The sequence below is a fragment of the Onthophagus taurus genome, chromosome 1 (genome assembly GCF_036711975.1).
Source record: "Onthophagus taurus isolate NC chromosome 1, IU_Otau_3.0, whole genome shotgun sequence".
Taxonomy (NCBI): Eukaryota; Metazoa; Arthropoda; class Insecta; order Coleoptera; family Scarabaeidae; genus Onthophagus; species Onthophagus taurus.
Genome location: NC_091966.1, coordinates 5,038,197 through 5,058,781, shown reverse-complemented (window position 1 = coordinate 5,058,781; position 20,585 = coordinate 5,038,197). Strand labels below are relative to the sequence as shown.

Genomic DNA, 20,585 nt, shown 5'->3' with positions numbered 1-20,585 from the left:
TAAAATTAATTATTTATTTATCTAATAAATTAAAAAGATTAAGACTTTCTTTCTTATTCGTTATTAGTAATCAATAATTACCTAATTGAATATTCATTCTATACTATGTTTTAATTTGTATTCTTTTATTCTTATTTTAATTCCAAAAAGGGCAAAAAACAGAGAATTCTGTTAGAATCAGGTTGTTGTAGCTTCCAATTATCATTTTAGTTTTCCTCGTTGAATATTCCAAATACAGAAACTAACAAGGTGTGAAAAGCTGGAAATTTCAGCAAATATTTAGTCAATCGAACTTATTTAATTAATTTCTTTCTCTACTAGCTCAACCTTTAGTCGCATAAATCAACCTTTAGTATGCATACTTTCCTATCTCACTTAAGTTATCTTAAAAAAAACATCCGAGATATATTATTTCTAGTATTATTTCCGATTATATCATGTTTATTATTTCTTTTAAGATTAACTAATCATGTCTTTCATTTTTATATAAATTTTTGATTTATTTCTAACTAAACTCTAGAAAGGGATAACTTTCTAGTTAATTGAACATATATTTTTAACGAGAAATCTTACTTGTTCAGGTAACGGTCCATGACTAGTCATATTAACGCGGGTCTCTTCGCTCTCTGTAAGTTTCCTCTTCTTACTCTCTTCGTCTAAGGCAATTGGCATCTCATTTTCCTCGTCCGAACCAACGTCGTTATTCACTTCATCTTTACCGGTATTTTCTGTATTGTTTTCTTTATTACAATTTTCTTTATCGTCTTTATCCTGCGATTTCCGCCTTTCCGACCTTTTCTGTTTGTGTTTCCTGTTGTTGTTTTCCGTTACGGATTTGTTATGTTGCGGTTTAGGAGATCCGATCCGTCGTATTTTATGTCTTCTTCCTTCGAACGCGAAGCTCGATTCGATATCTTCGTTCTCGTCCGGATTTTCACACAAACCTTTTATTTTAAGTTGATCTGCTGTTTTTAGTAATGACTGTAATTAAAAACAAATTTAAATCAATTTCGCAATAAAAATAATATAAAAAAATTCGATTTGTGTATAATCGTATCGGTTTTGTGAAAACAACCGATTGTATGCAGATTTAGAAAATGGTGAGAAGGAAATTGTTTCTTCAACAACATGTAAATGTGTGGCCGTGCACTTTCCACAAAGACGAGAAAGTGCTGGATGTCGAACAGGCGGATGTCGCGAGAATTTAGAGAAGTGGAATCGAAAGCAGATGATAAACGGTGCGCGGGGCGATGATGATGATGAGCTCGAGGATTAAGAGAAATCCTACATTAATCTGCAATCGAGCATACTATTTTGCAATCAATTTTAGCTAACAAACAATAAAAAAATGCTATAAAAAGTTTCATTAAATAAATGGTGCGGTTTTATTTGCGTTTTAATGTAATTACTTAAATAAATAATCTTTTTTAGACACAAATAAACGTTTTTAATTTATTAATGGATTTAAATTTAATTAATATTAAAATTATAAATACATCATCAAATTAGAAAACTTTGTTAAATCATATTTTAGAATTATTGTACAAGAAATTGTTAAGTAGCATCACTAGATCCTAAGTGGATTTGCTTCTCTTATTCTGCTTCACCCAGAGTTTCAGCTAATGGGTTATTGCGATATTTGAATAAAAATGAAATTAATAAGAAAGGTGATAAGATATGTCAACTTATTTGGATCCAAGACACAAAATGAACTTTGATGCTGATTTAACTCACGAAGTAACTATAAAAAGAGGATACTTTAATTAATAATTGGTGATATTTCCCCAAGGATCCTTCAAGAAATTAATTTTATAGCGAATTTTGAAAATTATCGATGAAAATTGCAACATCAACAATTTTATTAAAACTTCAAATATTGTTTTCTCAAAAACTAAAAGTTATTTTTCAAAACGGGTTAGTTCATTGGAAAGAGGACACTCTTATTAACACTTTGATAAATTTTCATAGTCATATTCCAAGAAATGGATTTTATACGAATTTTTAAAATTTAATTGGCGGAAATTGCTAAATTCTAAAAAATTGTGGATCATTTCAAAAATTTATTTCTCAAAAACTAAAAGCGTTTTTTCAAAACGGCTTGTTGCATTAAAAAGAGGATACTTTAATTAATATTTGGTGATATTTCCGCAAGGATCCTTCAAGAAATTAATTTTATGGCGATATTTGAAAGTTATCGATAAAAATTGCAACATCGAAAATTTTATCAAAACTTCAAATATTGTTTTTTCAAAAACTAAAAGTTATTTTTCAAAACGGGTTGGTTCATTGGAAAGAAGACACTCTTATTAACACTTTGATAAATTTTCATACTCATATTCCAAGAAATGGATTTTATACGAATTTTTAAAACTTAATCGGCGGAAATTGCAAAATTCGAAAAAATTGTCGATTATTTCAAAAATTTATTTCTCAAAAACTAAAAGCGATTTTTCAAAACGGCTTGTTGCATTAAAAAGAGGATACTTTAATTAATATTTGGTGATATTTCCACAAGGATCCTTCAAGAAATTAATTTTATAGCGAATTTTGAAAATTATCGATGAAAATTGTAACATCGAAAATTTTATCAAAACTTCAAATATTGTTTTCTCAAAAACTAAAAGTTATTTTTCAAAACGTGTTGGTTCATTAAAAAGAGGACATTCTTATTAACACTTTGGGAAATTTTCATACTCATATTACAAGAAATGGATTTTATACGAATTTTTAAAACTTAATCGGCGGAAATTGCAAAATTCGAAAAAATTGTCGATTATTTCAAAAATTTTTTTCTCAAAAACTAAAAGCGATTTTTCAAAACGGCTTGTTGCATTAAAAAGAGGATACTTTAATTAATAATTGGTGATTTTTCCACAAGGATTCTTCAAGAAATTAATTTTTTAGCGAATTTTGAAAATTATCGATGAAAATTGCAACATCGAAAATTTTATAAAAACTTCAAATATTGTTTTCTCAAAAACTAAAAGTTATTTTTGAAAACGTGTTGGTTCATTGGAAAGAGGACACTTTTATTAACACTTTGGGATATTTTCATACTCGTATTCCAAGAAATGGATTTTATACGAATTTTTAAAACTTAATCGGCGGAAATTGCAAAATTCGAAAAAATTGTCGATTATTTCAAAAATTTATTTCTCAAAAACTAAAAGCGATTTTTCAAAACGGCTTTTTGCATTAAAAAGAGGATACTTTAATTAATATTTGGTGATATTTCCACAAGGATCCTTCAAGAAATTAATTTTATAGCGAATTTTGAAAATTATCGATGAAAATTGCAACATCGAAAATTTTATGAAAACTTCAAATATTGTTTTCCCGAAAACTAAAAGTTATTTTTCAAAACGTGTTGGTTCATTAAAAAGAGGACATTCTTATTAACACTTTAGGAAATTTTCATACTCATATTCCAAGAAATGGATTTTATACGAATTTTTAAAACTTAATCGGCGGAAATTGCAAAATTCGACAAAATTGTCGATTATTTCAAAAATTTATTTCTCAAAAACTAAAAGCGATTTTTCAAAACGGCTGGTTGCATTAAAAAGAGGATACTTTAATTAATATTTGGTGATATTTCCACAAGGATCCTTCAAGAAATTAATTTTATAGCGAATTTTGAAAATTATCGATGAAAATTGCAACATCGAAAATTTTATCAAAACTTCAAATATTGTTTTCTCAAAAACTAAAAGTTATTTTTCAAAACGTGTTGGTTCATTAAAAAGAGGACATTCTTATTAACACTTTGATAAATTTTCATACTCATATTCCAAGAAATGGATTTTATACGAATTTTTATAACTTAATCGGCGGAAATTGCAAAATTCGAAAAAATTGTCGATCATTTCAAAAATTTATTTCTCAAGAACTGAAAGTGATTATTCAAAACGGTTTTTTGCATTAAAAAGAGGATACTTTAATTAATAATCAAAAGTGATAACGGCGACAGTTCTGTCAGTAATAAATGTGATGATGAATTATATAAGTGAAGAGAAGAAAACTAGACGAAACTCCAACAAGACATTTAATATATCGTATTGGGATTGTTACAATGAGGTTGCTAATGACTGGCCTTGCTAAAACCTGCTAAAGGAGACTTTCACAATTAACTAATTTAATACTCGAAGGCTAGAATCAATACTCGAGCAAGTAGCAGAAAGCGACTCAGCCTAAAAAACAAAACGTTGTTGAGTCAGTGTTTCATTAATAAACTGGATTAATAAACTAGATTAATAAACTAGCCACATATTGTGAGAGACGTGGCGTTATTACGCAAAAAAGTAATTGAAATAGACCTCGTAGATAAGCCTAGGGTGCATAAAGTTTTATCAGAAGTCTTCATCCGTTTGAAGGAAACCAGATTAAAGTCAATATAGGGAAAGATATGTGTGGAATACATCGCGAATGATGAAAAAGATACTTCTCTTTCCAAGGATAAGGTGTCCATCTAGATCTGGAGATTATTAATAACTCTTTGATAAAACCTGAGTGAACGGCACTGGACCATGCTAAGTCTGGATCAAGATAAGCATGGACTTTCACCATCGACGATATATTGCCAGCCATAGAATATCTGCCTAATTCGTAGCTTAGAAATCAAAAAAAGAAGCATGGAAGATAATCAAAAATCTGTTGAATGAAAGAAAAGAGTCTGGAACATTGCAGAAAATCGCTTATAGCAGACAGGCCAGAATTCAAAGGATGAATAGACGAGGTACAGATAGATGGCTGACATTAAATGTATGACAGCAAAGTAAAGAATTCGCTAAAAGAAATGAAGATCTGTAAAGCCCCGAGTTCTGGAAACATTTCGGTTTAATTTCCACATATTATGATAGAAGCTCTGCCAGATATTTTTAATAAATGGTTGGTAGAAGGACAAAACATTCCAGATTACTGGAGCTTGGCATACAATGGTTCCATATATATGTATAAAAAGGGGAATAGGAGAGAATGCGAAAGCTATTGAAGAATAAGTAATTGAGATACGAATGGCTTGGGAATGGATCTATATATCTTGTATTTATCGATCTGGAGAAAGCTAATGATATATGGTACATTTAGAAAAAAGATGTTTTTTTTGGAACGTCTATTGGAGTTTTGACGAAAAATGTTGAAATTGGAAAAAAATTGTTAAACAAATTGAAATGATTAAGACAAGGATGCTCTCTATTGCCAATTCTGTTCAAAATATATATCCAAAAAGCCCTGAGAAGCTGGAGACCAAAATGTGCAGGACTAGAGGATAGAGGTCGGTGACCATTTTATTCTTTGTGAATATAAACTTTGTGGCGGTAAATATCCAAGGAGGGAAAATCGGACAGACAAAATTACACTTAAAATAAAAATGACAATCTATAAGACAATCATGGATTCTATATGGACCAAGGTTGGCAATTAAAAATATCACACCTAGAGCATATCGCTAATGAACAGATTTGAAAATGCATAATTAGTAGCTACACTACAGCGGAGAGAATAGAGGCCAGATTACCGATATGGTCTTGTTATGCATTGACCAGATAAGACATAGATGGAAGGAATTAGAAATACAATGAAGGAAAGAGACATTGAAGAGGAAGAAATAACTAATTTCCTGGAAAGGTTGGGATCGTTAATAGAGTACTGTGAATAGCAGACTCCTCTTAGGAACTTGAACTAGGGGACTTAGGAAGAGGAAAATTCTTTAATTCCAGTCAATTTCTAGTAGAGTACGTGCTGGGATGAGTACAGCCATTAGGACATCCAATCAATCTCATCTGAGAGGTAAGTAGGTTTTCCTAAATACATTAAGACTTACAAATAAACTTACAACATACTAAGGTTGTTGCAGAAATTTAAAGCAATTTCTGTGCAAAAGACCGAATAGATATCACCTTCATTAAGAGTTATCGGCCACAACAATTGTCTTAATGTATTTCTTAATATTTTCTGCTTTATGACTAGATGTCTCCACTTATCAATTTTTCTCTTTTAATTTCAGAACCCAACTACTGTTATTGGGCTTTGACACTGAAAATTCAAGGTGAGACGAGTTGGAGAAAAATCGTTATCTATTCAGCTTACTTTCTCGGCCATTATTTTGCTACTATGCAAGATGTGATTGAATTCAGTCAAAAGAAAAATTTTCAATTTCGTTTAAGTACTTTCATCACAATCTTTAGTGTAGTAAGCGAGATGTTGACAAAACTTTGGTGTTCTTTTGGCATGTCTCTAACTTTTTCTGTCGTATTTTGGCATAAAAAATTTGACGAAATCAAAAAGAAATTAATTAAAGTGAGTCTATTTCTGCTTCATCTTGTAGATATACTTTTCATTCAGAAACATTTTAGCTAATAAAAATATCGTTGACCTCACCTCTGATTTAGACATACATTTAACATTATTATCTCAAAATCTAGTTCAATCGAATCACATATATTTTAGTAGGGTCAGTGTACCAATTATAGCCATTATTCCAGTTATAGCCACGTTCCAGATTTTTCCCTTATACCTAAGGTAAACAATCTAGCCTGGCGTCACACAAGCGCATAGCAACAGAGAGCCTAACCTAAAAATTTATGTGGTTGTGTTTCCATTCCAGTCATGTTTTCACTAAATTCTTGTCGGTTTGCTTAAGAACACAGGTAAGTAACTCTGGTAACATTGGCACTATGTAAATGTTTGTCTGTACATTTATATCTTGTTTGTGCTTATAAAGATACGTTTATTTAGTGATTTTTGTTGACGAGTTTCTATAAATTAAAAGTGGCTATAAATATAACACATATAAAATATTTTTCCATGTATAATCACTTAGATGGCTATATTTAGACATGTGTGCCAATTTTAGCCAGGATATGGCTATATTTAGACCATTGATGTATCAATTATAGCCAAGTTAGTTTTTAGCTTTGGTATTTTGTTGAGAATGGCACCATCAAAAAAGAAAAAGAAAACAAAATAAATATTAATAGATCTATGCAAAGAAATACAGTAGAACAAGATGGAATGGCTGTGGCAAAGACCAGTAGTAGTTTTGCAGTGCCTAGAACAATTTTGCATGATAAGTTAAGTGGTAAAACTTCAGCAAAGATGAAAAAAGTTGGAAAAAAGTGTTTTCTAGCTAAAACCACTGATTAAAAACTAAAAACAACATTGTTTCTGTAAAGAAACTACAAGTTTACTTGGACAGCAGTGTTTATAGCCAATCAATGTCAAATAGTAGCCCATGTTTTGGCAGTTTGATTCCTATATTATTTCTAGGTAAGGATATTGAAGATCAACTTGAACACTGGATATTGACAAACGCGAGCCATGGATTTCCAGTGAACAAGGAAGGACTAATGCATTCTGTTCAGCAAATATTGCAGAAGAACATTCCTTTCACAAACAATAAACCAGGAAGGAAATGGTTCGAATCCTTTTTGAAACGTTATCCTCGAATAAATCAAAAACAACGAAGAAAAAATTAGAGCTTGGTTTGCCGAAGATTAAGAGGTTCAATTGAAGACGTGAAGTTTTTAGTCACGCAGAAAGAGTCTGGATATACATATATTATATACATCTATCTGAATATACATATATTATAATTATTAATCGTTGCACTTCTTTTTCAAATCATTACATCTTTATATAGTAGTTTTCAATCAAGTATGATTAAGATTTAAATTAAGTATGGTAGCTAAATATAGTGCATACACCATCAAAGCACTTAACGACAATTCAATTCTTTGCAAAATACAAGGCATGGAATTCAAAACAATCCTTAAACTGGCTATAAATGACTAAATGCCGACTAAATAAAGAAGACATTAGCATTATTGGGAAATGACTGTTAAATTGTCTGAAAGATTATATAATAGTTACTAATTCAGATATTACATATATGTTATTTTAATTTGTAATTAAACTGGTTAATCCGCTTATTTGAGAGAAATCTAAAAGATTGAGTGCAACAAATTATTTGGTTATGAAACATAATCAAAAATCTCAAAATTAAAGATATCAACACTGTATGAAATCCACTACACTTAAAGAGAATATAAATTAATTCGTTAATTGTTTCGATAATTCAATTCATTTATTATAGCGTTATTTTCTTTTGTACGGGTAATAATAATAATAGCATGACATAGTTACGAATGGATGAATCTCTATAACAAACAGAGACGTTTACTTTCACTTTCAGTTTCCAAAGACAGTGAAAACCAAGTGGGTATGTGTGTGCAGTAGTACTACGGTGGAGGAGGACGAAGGAGCAGCACAGAGTCGTCCTTGAACCGGGATATTATTGATTGGTCCTAAACGCACCAGCATCACTTTCGCTCACTCCCCCTTATTTTTTGTTACAATTTTTAACCGTTCATCGAATTGCAAACTTTTTCGATCGATTAAAATAACCAAAAGTTCAATTCGGTAACAACTCATCAGGGTGGCCATCGAATTGGGTACTTACTAAAAGAGGGTGGGGACCCCGTGGGGTGAACGGTCATGAAACTTGCCGTTATAAAGTTTTATTGGGTCGGTTTGGCGTAGGAAGAAGATATAAAAGAAGAGAATGCAAGGAGCAAAACAGAGAAAAGCCGAGAAGAGCCACCTGGCTTTTCTTTTTTATTTTTAAAGGGGGTGGATCCTTCTCCCGTTTCTAAGAACGGCGGATTTTTCTCAGAAGGGGATCTCCCTCCCCCACCCCGCCCAACCCCTCGGACACTTTCGGGGGGAAAGTGCATTCCGTGCACCAGAGTCAGAGCCACACATGCACACGATGATGACACATACTTACGGGAGAGGGCGCAGTCACTACGTGAGGTAGAAGAGAGTTGCGTTGGGGACCCGCGCGAAGCGCCACTAAGACTGGAGCCTTCGCAAGAGGCCTACCACTACAGGGGGATGCTGTACGCCAGCAGCGGTAGATCGAGAAATGGTCGGCGCACGCATCGAAGTAGTTGCTTTAATTGAGCTTTTTTTGCGCGACCCGTATATATAGATATACAAGACGAGGCCTTTTTCCAAAGCTCGACCGAAACCAACCCCCCGCCCCCGCGAACATCGATGCTCTCACGCCGCCTCTGGACGTTTAGATCCAACATTCTAAACACAACCCTGTTTATCCTTTCAATTTAAAACCCTACGAAATATCATTTCTTTGCTACATCATTATATTCATGAGCATATTAACAACCCTTAAAGTAAACGTAAACTTTATCCAATAATTTTATTTGTCTAGAGAACAATTGCGAATGTTTTGATGGTTTTTCTAAGAATGTCTTGAAGTGAGCGAAGATCCCAGAAAAAGGAATAAAGAGAAAAGTCTTGGACTAAAAAAAAAATAGAGAGATAGGTAGAGGGTGGATGGATGAATCCCGGGAAAGCGGGGCTATACGGACCGACCTAAAAACGTGCGCTGAAACGCCACACAGGCCTACGATTGATTTTTATTGTCGTTGCGATCCGGGCAACGCGCGGGGGAACGACGAAAAGAGTGGATGAGGAGAGAGAAAGACGGGATGAACACGGTGGTGGTGGTGTGCGCGGGGTTTACCCCAGTCCCGGGTAAATCGCCATCCTTCCCCATGTTTTATACCGATGCGAGGTACGATTCTGTCAGCGGATGTAAACGGGGTAATTTCATTTTTTTTTAGTAAAAAATTTAATATAAAGTTTGAAAAGATGTTGATTTGATAGTTTTATTTTATAGAACTTATTTCAGAAAATACTAATGGAAGATAACACAAAATTTTAATAAAATAAAATCGCCACATTTCTAATATAAAAATTATTTTACTATAGAGTAGATACCAAAAGGTAGCAATAACAAAAGCACTACTAACTCTTTCAGAATAGGCTTCGACTTTGCTGCTTTGGATGAAATTAAAACAGAGGATTTCTGGCCTAAAGGTGTCTTATCGGTTTTTTCGGAGATAAGATCCCGGAGAAGTATGTTAAAATGACCATCCTAAATGTAAATACTCAGTCATTACTTCAGAAAATGGACGCGTTTGAAATCATTCTTGATGAACATAGCGGGGACAGTGCTTGCATAACCGAGCACTGGCTGCGCCAAGAAGATTCTGCTCAATTAAATAGTCATGAATGGATGTCAATGTTTTGTCGGAAAAGTAAAATTCATGGAGACGTTGGCATTCTGGTAAAAAATGGAATAAAAACTAAGAGCTAAAAGCTTAAGAGTCTAAATGTTACTTTGTTATAATGACAGTGTATAGGACTTAGTGAAGCACTGCATATTGGAAAATGACTTTAAAAATCATAAAATTGTTCTAGCTGGAGATTTTAATATTAACTTTATGGAGGAAAACAAGTCGAGGAATTAATTGACAGATCTGATGGAATTTTGCAATTTTATATCGCCTTCCAGGGTCACAGAAAAATCTGCAAGTTGCATTGACAATATTTTCAGTAATGTATGCTCTTCTATGCTGGCGGCTTCAACCATGGAACTGCATATCTCCGACTACCGTCGCCAGTTATTGAGGATTATAGGTGATAGGGGCAGTCCTTCTAAGCAATACAAAAGCATAAAGACGAGAGTGAGAAGTGAGCGAATTGATGGAGTCTGCTTTTTCAGAGGTGCTCTTGTAATGACTGTTACAATCTATTCCATGAATGTTTTTTTTCAAATATACTTAATACATTTTTTCCAGTACATAATAAAAGGGTTAAAATAAACGTGAGAAGCAGGTGCAGATTATCGCATTCTGTTCTGGGGAAAAAGCTTTTGTTGGATTCGCTGGATATGGTGGCTGCGAGTAAGAGAGATGCTCAATCTTACGAAATTTATAATACCTGTAAGCTGGAATATCTACTACTGGTGAATGAAGACTTGTGACTGAAGCTATATAAAGCGCTGCCAACAAAAATAATAAAATGTGGGAGATAATAAGAACAGAAAAAGTCATTAAGGAAAAAAAATCACAAGCTAATAATGATTTAGACGCTTCTGGTTTCAGTGAGTCACTGCAGTCACTGCTCAACACGATCACGATGTACTCGACTCATCCTGAGGATTGCTTAACAAAGATCAACAAAAGCTGCTGAAGATGATGCTGAAGAGATTTTACGTATTATTAAAAATATGAAACGAGGCGATAGGCAAGACATATATGACTTTACCGCTATTATGATCAAGGTAGTAGCTGACGTAATTGCGCAGCCCCTGGTTATAATTTTTAATAAATGTATGGAGTGTTTCCGGACAAACTCAAAATTGCCAAAATAACTCCGGTCTATAAGAAAGGAAACAAAAGCAATTACGGCAATTATCGCCCGATTGCACTCTTGCCTTTTCTAAGGTATTTGAACAAATTATCAAACGCCGTCTCTTAAACTATCTAGAGAAATATAACATTCTTGAGAATGCTATAGAATGGGCAAATCAACAACATCGGCTATCATCGAACTTATTAGTCATATCACGGAAGCACACGATGATGCCATCCTCCATCATGCCATCCTATTGTCTAAACTTGATTATTATGGGCATCAGGGGAAAAGCAAATATATTGCTAGAATCGTATTTATCCAGACGATATCACTGTGTCAGGTGGAACTCGGATCTCTCTGAAATGACAGAATGCAATTGGGGTGTTTCCCAGGGATCAAAACTTGCCCCCCTTCTATTTATAGTTTATATAAATGATCTCCCAAAAAATGTAGAAAGTGCTATGTCATGTCTCTATGCGGATGATACCTTCGGTAGTTCGAGGGCATGCTGCCGAGGATGTTGAGAATAGTAGTAATGATACACTCGTCTCTGCTGGTGACTGATTAAGTACAATAAATAACGAAGAGACTCAAACACTGGATTTCTTCCACAAACAAGATAAGAATACTGTAAAGCTTCTGGGCCTGATGTTACCTGATACCCCATTAAATTGGGGGGAACATATAAGTGCATTGTGTACTCGGTTGGCGGGTGTGGTGTTTTTGGTGCGCAGATTGACACATTGTGCTACGCTAGAAGTCGCCAAAACGGCTTATTTCGCGTGTTTTCATGCTATCGCCGGGTATGGTATTGCAGTATCAGGATCGGCCTCGGCAATGCAGAGAATATTTTTGCTTCCAAAGAGGTGTGTGCGTGCGCTTGATGGCCTCGGACAGATGGAAAGTTGTAAGCCGTCATTCAAAACATAACATTTTAACAATTCCGTGTTTGTATGTGTTAGCATGCTTGGATTTTGTGCATAAAAAATAAAACTAATTATCCGAAAAACTGTCATCTGCATGACTATGATACATGTAATAGATTACTTTTTGAAGTACCGTCCCATCGCCTTAAAACAACATTTTTATTCGATTCACGAATTTCTAACTTGCGAAAATTTGTTTGACTCTGTAGTCTAGAGACTTTGCATTGTACTGTGTTTTTGTATTGGTCTTTGGACTTTACAAGAAAAATTTGAAATTATTGTCATTTACGGCGAATATGCCGAAAGAAGAATAGAAAAAATATAAATATGCAATATTGGAGTATAATTTCATGCTGGATTTCTCAATCAACAACAAATATATAGATGTTCTTGAAAAGCATCTACCAGAATTTCTTGAAGGCCAAAGCTTTAATGTATTTTTATGATTGAAGATGTGCTTTCAACATGATGATTATCCTAACACGTTCCTTAATAACACACGAAGTTTCAGATTAAAATTAATATAGTGTAAGTTATATGGTAATAATAGAGATAGGTGATACAATAACTTGGCCAGCCAGATCCTAACAATATACAACAAATAAAGAATGACAATTAAACCTGATATACCCAATATAGATTTGACATGTTTCTTAATTATTGAGAAGTTGAGCTTCAGCTTTTATACCATCGTATAGGAGGTCTTCCGGGGGAGTGTTTGCTCTTGGGAGTCATCTTTGAATATCCTTGGTACTCTTGAGGGTTTCATACGTTCAACTGGTCTCTCCTCCATTTCAGGTCTTTCCATTCCATTTCACAATGTTCAGGATATTGCATATGTCTCTGATGTCCTCATTTCTTTTATGGTCGCACAAGGTGTATCTTAGCATCTTTTGTGGTTGAATTCTTGTCTGTATCGCATATGTCATAACAGGTCTTACACAGGCCTTATATATGACCTAGCTTTCTACCGAGATATACTTACTTTGCTATATTATGTCCCTCGGGTAATCTGATATCAAAGCTCCATTCGTTGTTTGAGCTAAAACTTTTTTAGGATGTTCCTGCTCCTCGTAATATTGACGCAAAGATATTTTAAACTCATCACCCTATAGGCTTATTGTATGCTGCTAATTTGTAACGGCGTGGGTTCCTTGTTATTAGTTGACTATCAACAACAGGACATCGTCGTTCGCATTGCAAACTATTTTCAGTTCTTCGTTTCGCAACTAACAACGTTTTGCAACCCTTCTCACGTCAGTTATTATTTCATCTATGATCAAGTTGAAGAGTGCGGTGCTTGGACAGTCTCCCTATTTCATGCCGGTTTGTATGGGTTCTCTGCTTGCCTTCTTTTCTCTGTTCTTGTTCATCTAGCTATTGGTGATCAGCTCCGCAAGAATATTTATATTTATTATGTATATTATTTAAATGTTGCAAGGTCAACAAAACACATGTACACTACTTTGTTAGATTTAATAGCTTTCTCAAATCAATATACAAAACAAAGAAAAGATAATACTCAGGGATAAACCAATACTATGATGTGATCCACAAACCGTCAATGAATTTGTCAAAGTTTGATATCATTATGTAAGAATTTTCAAGCATTGATAGACTGCGAAGAATAACCAGACATTTCCAACTATTTCATGGGATATCTAAACTTTCTAAAGTGTATCCTAGAATTTTCGAGAATATCCAAGGATTCCAATCCTTCAGAAGATCCTTTCAAGGACATAACGAAAATGGCATTGGTAATAACCAATGGGTTGAAAAACGACGAAATTAGAACAAGATTAAAAAGGAAGCCCGTTTTACAAATGGTGGAGAATATTTAGCTGAGATGGTATGGTAAGAATGGAGAGCAATAGAGGGGTGAAAAGAATTTGGAAAGCCAAAACAGAGGATAGAAACAAGACAGGAAGCAACGAAAGCAAGAATGAACATCACGATTCCTCAAAAATGACCCACTTAGAAAGAAGTTCTATCAACAAGAAGTAAGAAGATGGTTACTTAGTGACCTGGGTGTTGTAATTATTGAGTGAGAGAGTTTTGTTCTAGAAACATTTTTCACAATGTGACTTAATGACATTTTGTAGAAATTTATTTAGTCTTTTTGAAATGTTGGTATATTGATTTAATAAAACACAGATTGGATTTAAAATGATCAAAATCCTTTAAAATATTATAAACGATAGAGTCATTAAGGACAACGAGTAAGGATTCAAATCTTTTTGGGACGCATAGATTCGGAAATAAAATAACACAGCGTCATTCAATTTTAATTTTGTTTAAAAATGTTTGTATATTAATCAAGCTTATTGGAATTCGCCCAAGTATACGATTGATACTATATCGGTTGTTATACATAAATCATGATGGTGTATATTGATTGGAATACACAAGAAAAACTACTGACACTTTGTATCAACAATATATCACGACTAATAAATCAAAGAAACAAAATTATTAATATAACAAAATATATAACAAAAAAGTTTTTAAATAACTCGCAATAGGTGGTTTATCTATAAATAAAAATTCAGTTATCACATCAACAGATGTGATATAAACGAGCAATATTACAATGTCACCCCTAAAATGTACAGTCGAACCCTAAAATTGTCTCCCCCAAAATATTTTTTTGCAAACTGAATCTACAATGCGCACTCCCGGATTTTAATCGGATTATTGATCATTTCCAGCAATTTAATATTTACAATATAATACAATAGTGTTCGACGTTTGCAGGAAATGCAATAACGCAGTCCGTCCCGAAATAATTTCGTTATTGGTTTATTGAATTGGACGCGTTCCAACTGCGTCAATTAAAAATTATACATAATTTTAATCAATTTTAATTAGGACCTCGTCCGATTATTAGAAATTAACTAATTAGAAATATTCGATTCAGTTTGAAAGAAACGTAATGTCTTAAAAATCTCAGTGTTTTAGTTGCACAGTTGATTGAAAGCCAACAAAACCATCCTTACTACCCTTTTCGATCAATAAAACACCGTTCCCTGTAAAAACACTCCAAAGAAAACAGTTCCCTCATTTTCACCAGGGAACACTAGATGGTGCTCGTGAAAAAGATAATACATTCTTGCGCACTCAATACAACTTGTAAAATCAATAATTGTAATCAAACGAAATAATGGAAGAAAAAAGTCTGATCGATATCAAATTGGATCAAATTAAAGGTAATAATAGAGAATACTCTTTCTTGAAATATAGGTATAAAAAATGAATGAGGAAGTATTTTAAAAGCTTTTTTTAAATTAAGTTAATTTTACTGGTTAAAATTTCATAATTTTTTTTAATATTAGAAAAACTAGACAGATAACTATAAGAATGTATTATGTTTTGAAATGGTATTCAAGAAACTTGCTTAATAAGAAAAAAACATGATATACTTTCTCGATGAAAACACAAGTTCTGCTTGTATTATTAAAAGAAAAATGAAGATAACTGACCAGTTAACGGAAGTTCTGTGTAATTTTCAAAAAGAACAAAATACTCATTGAATTGCCTTATTGTTTATAAAGCACATTTATGATTCATCGAAATGAATCAACTCTTGGTATTTTAACTGTACGCCTAAAAGGTCTTATATAAATGAATGAAATAACAAGAAGAAGAACTGAAACTATTCATCCCGTTTATAGAAAAATGGGAGAGACGTTTTATTCACGCAAATAAAGTGCTCGACTTAGAATGAACTCTTGATACTTAAGCAATTTTTATGGACATTATGAACGAATTATGAATACTGGGTTTTCCAATAAAGGAAGGTCGATGTTGATAATCTGTGGCGGCCATGTTGTTTTAATGGCATCTCCCAAATTTATTATTTGATCCAAATGATAAAACTTTATTGTCAAAATGAGTGTTCGTTAACGTTGATTCTTCGTTGTGCACAACAGCTCGGACTTACACAGACTTCGACTTTGCAAATTTTGCCCAGAATTCTTACCCAGAAGCTCAATATTAATGACCAGGGGCAACGCGATTGTTTGCTGAATAAATGCTGGAGCGTTTGGAAGAGGATCCAAATTTTGGCCAAAAAACCATCTTCAACAATGTAATGTTGCCATATATGGAACAATGAATACTCACACGAGGTTCACCAGGTGGCAATGCATCCATAAAAAGTTACTGTTTTTGTGCTGAGTTTAGGCCAGCAACATCATTGGTATGTACTTCATCAAAAACGACGTTGGTGAGACCATCACCATCAAAGGCGAATACACAGATCAATGATAACCACTTTTTTTTGGCCCCAATTGAATGATATGGACGTGACCAACATGTGGTTACAGCAGGATAAGATTACGTGTTACACTGCGAACGCTACAATGGATATTCTGCATGAGCCAAGATCGTGCGATTTTACTCTTCTAGAATTTTTCTTGTGGGGTTTTTTGAAGACTCCAATAAGCCATAATCGAGACCGATGCCCTCAAACAGTGGATCTCTTGAATCTAGATATCTCGATATTTTGAATTTCATCTATGAAGAGATTTGACAGTAAGAGTTACTCACCCAAAGAAAGAGAATTATGAGTGTTTATGCATGAATCTTTCTACAATCTCAAGGTAGTACTTTAATTTTGATAGTGCATCAAAAAATATTATCCATGCTCTAAGATAACTTGTAGGAATATGGTAAAGTGGGATACATTTGTTGACATTCCGTGATATCAATTTAATAGAGATTAGAACTGATTGGTACAACTTTCACTTCAATCTTCATATTAGATGCGTGGGCAAAGAATGTTGGCTTCTGTGTAGTGTTATTCCTAGATATTTGTATATAGATGTGATTAAAATGGCGGTTGGCTGGATTGGCAATTTTAAAGAAATTAGTTAATTATCTACACATGGAAAGAAGAAACCTTGGTTAGATCAGAAACTTTGATAATTACAAGTTGTGTTCGTCAAGATGGGCATGTTGAAAAAGAACTACAAAAAATAACAAAATTACGCAAAGTTTACTTAAACCTGGCATTATTGCGTAGCTATTTTAATGACCTCTTCTAATGGAGTACGTGTTGGTTGGGTTGGGTTGGATTGGGTTGAAGAGGTTGAAAAGTTCTACAAGATACTGTATTGGAAGAAATTGGAACTCACTGAAAGAACCCATTAAGAACCCATTGAAGCTATTTGGAGTAATTAACTAATTGAGTAGGAAATGAGAACTTTTTAGACAGAACTGAGAGGCAGTAAGAACGAAAAATATCTATATATACAGGGTGATTTATAACATGCGGAGCAGACTAAAATGGTAGGTACTAGGGGCCAAATTAAAAATATTTTCTTAATAATGTTTTTACCACAACTTAATAATCACAAAGATATAGAACGTTAAAGTTGAATTAATGGCCGAGCTTTTCTTACCATATACAGTATTACATTACGTTTAAATTCAAACTGCGAATATTTTGGAGTTACTTAAACAATGCATAATTAATAAAATCTTTGTAATATAGCAGTTATGGCTATTTAAAAATGTGTTAAAATGCTTAAAGACTGAAAAATGTTTTTATTGCTGCTAATCCAGTTGATTTGGTTACTTAGCAGCGGACAAGTATTTTAATTATTCATTACTGAATATCAGCGGTTTTCAAAAATGGGCGTTAAATTATTTAAAAAATTAACGTGCGATATCTATGTAATTATTAAGTTTTTAACAATACAATATTAACAAAATCACTTCAGTTTTACCTCTAGTACCTACCCTTTTAGTCTGCTCCGTATGTTATAAATCACCCTGTATAGAGATATATACAGGGTGAGTTTTTTTCCATGTTTAGTATGGAGATCTTGAGAACTAGCGGAGATAGAGAGACGAGTAAGTAGGGAAAGAATTGCAGTTTCATGAACTCAATTTAATGAGCTTTTTGTTTTTTAGATGAAATCCATGGCTAACTAGATATCTCGAAAAAAACATTTTTTTGTTATATCGTTCGATACCTATGGCTCCGTTTTAAAAATCTATAATTTTAGGAAAAATGTTTAAAGGAGAAATTTGTAGGGTATTATATGTTTAATAAAACAGTCTAACTGATTTTTTTATTTAAACAATAATTTTTGAATTATGACACAAACTTGTAATTTTTCTAATGGACCATAGTTGGCCATGACCTTATAAAAAATGCCTTTTCTCAACGATTCTAATGATATACCACTTGACACTGATATTTTTATTAATAAATAAATTATAGCCATTTATTCTTTTAATTTGCAAACTGTTCACGTAGTACGCTATGGAAACAATTGATAGATACGTTTGGTTATGACAGCTTAAGACAAACGGTATCTAAAAAACAAAAAGCTCATTAAGTGAGTTCATGAAACTGCAATTCTTTCCCTATTTAATCGTCTTTCTATCTCCGCTAGTTTTCAAGATCTCTATACTAAACATGGAAAAAAACTCACCCTGTATATATATACAGGGTGAGTCAGAAAGAATGGGAAATCCGAATACCGGAGATTCTAGATACCAAAATATGATGATTTAACGTAACATCTCTTATACAAATGTCAGTAGTTTCCGAGGCATAGGGTGTTGAAAGTTAAATTCTTACTTCGAAATTTCTTGATAATTTTGAAGGTTTTTGTACTATTAACATAAAATTTGGTAGCTTTATGTTTTCGAGCATAACAAATTCGAATTTGAAACTTGTTTTGTTATTGCTCGTAGAGGGCGCTAGATACACGCTGCTCGTTTGATAAATCAAATCATAAATTTTTTGGCTCGACGCTACGACCAATAAGAGCTGCAAATCACAAAGAGCATTCAATTTTACATAAAAAAGATACTCTTACTTAAATTGTCTAAGTCTATCGGTTTTCGAATTATTTACTTTTAAATGTTTAAATGTATTTTTTCTTCTAAAATATTTATTTTTTAACATAAGCAAAGTTGGGTTATTTTTCCGCTTATGTTTCGACAATTGCCTGTTAATTGTCAACATTGATCTAATTTCCGTGTGCAATAATCATTTTTACCAACAATAAAGTTGTTACCAATTTGAAAATGCCACGACATATTATTGTTATTATTATTGTTATTGTTATCGATTATTATCGTTACTAATTGCTATAGTTACTGTGTGTTATTGATTTTAAATGTTAACGTTAAAATAACTTTGAAACAATTAAAAGCAGATAACTTGGAAACCAGTAGACTTAGATAATGTAAGCAAGAGTACCTTTTTTGTGCAGAATTGAAAACTCCTTCAGATTTCTGGTTCTAATTCACCATACCTCAACTGACAAAATAGTCATGACTTGATATCTCAAACGTACAGTGTGTATCTAGTGCCCTCTACGAGTAATCACAAAACAAATATCAATTTCGTATTTCTCATGCTCGAAAACATCTAACTACCAAATTTTATGTTAATAGTACAAAAACCTTCAAAATTATCAAGAAATTTCGAAATAAAAATTTAACCTTCAACACCCTGTGTATTAAAAACCACCGACATTTGTATAAGACATGTTAGGTTAAATCGTCATATTTTGGTGTCCGGTATTCGGATTTCCCATTCTTTCTGACTCACCCTGTATATAGCGATTATACATGTTGCGATTTACAATGACCAATTTGGAACCAGTGAGCGTATTGAAAGACTTTAAAAGAGTAAGGTTTATAAAAATGAGAATTATTGATACCTACTGGGAGACATTGCTAAGTATTGGAAGCCATTGCTGAGTATTGGGAGCCATTCAGAGTCACTAAGACACTATGGTATGTACAGAAAGGGATTGAGAGGTATTATGTGGGATATTGGAAGTAATTTCTAACAATTCAGTTTAAAATGCGCAGCATTTAGAAAAGTGTGCCAAAAGATTAATTGTACTCATAACAAACAGAATCGTTCTTGTCACAGAGTTAAGAAGCTTCGAAAAAGTTGGTTTGGCAAAAATTCTTCCGAATAAAATTGGGCTGTTTTTGCTTTAGGTCCAGCGAGATACTATTTTCAAAATGAATTCACATTTACAGAATCAAATTTTATTATTGAAGCAGATATACCTAACACATCATTAACTTGAGGAAAACTGTCAATTTCGAAGATTATGTTATGTGTCAATACAAACGATACTGCAGCATCAAGACGTGTAATCGCCATGCAAAATATGTCCTATGCAATTCACGATGCCAAAGTGAGAGTGCTTGAAAGAAAAAGTATTTTTTTGTTATGTTATATACTTCAGTCAGATTTTGGGCATTCCAACGCAGAAAATGTTAAGGCCATTTTTGTACCTTGCAGAACCTTGCATCTCTTGCAAAAGTTGCTTAATGTCGTAAAAATGTGACGTAAATATAAATAACAAATTTGCAATAAGTAATAATATAAAATAGTGTAGGTTTGTTCATTTAAATGTTTGTTTTATGTATTATTATTAAGATAGTTGTAATAAT

General features: G+C 33.1%; 1 protein-coding gene across 2 annotated transcripts in view; it reads right to left on the bottom strand.

Moving 5' to 3' along the window:
- Nucleotides 1-20,585, bottom strand: part of LOC111415677 (BTB-domain-containing protein pipsqueak) — a 52,535-nt gene that overhangs the window by 15,544 nt on the left and 16,406 nt on the right. For both annotated transcript variants that reach the window (XM_071194786.1, XM_071194782.1), the window contains exon 4: nt 574-981. In XM_071194786.1, the coding sequence (XP_071050887.1) occupies nt 574-981 (408 nt within the window). The remainder of the gene's footprint in view (nt 1-573; nt 982-20,585) is intronic.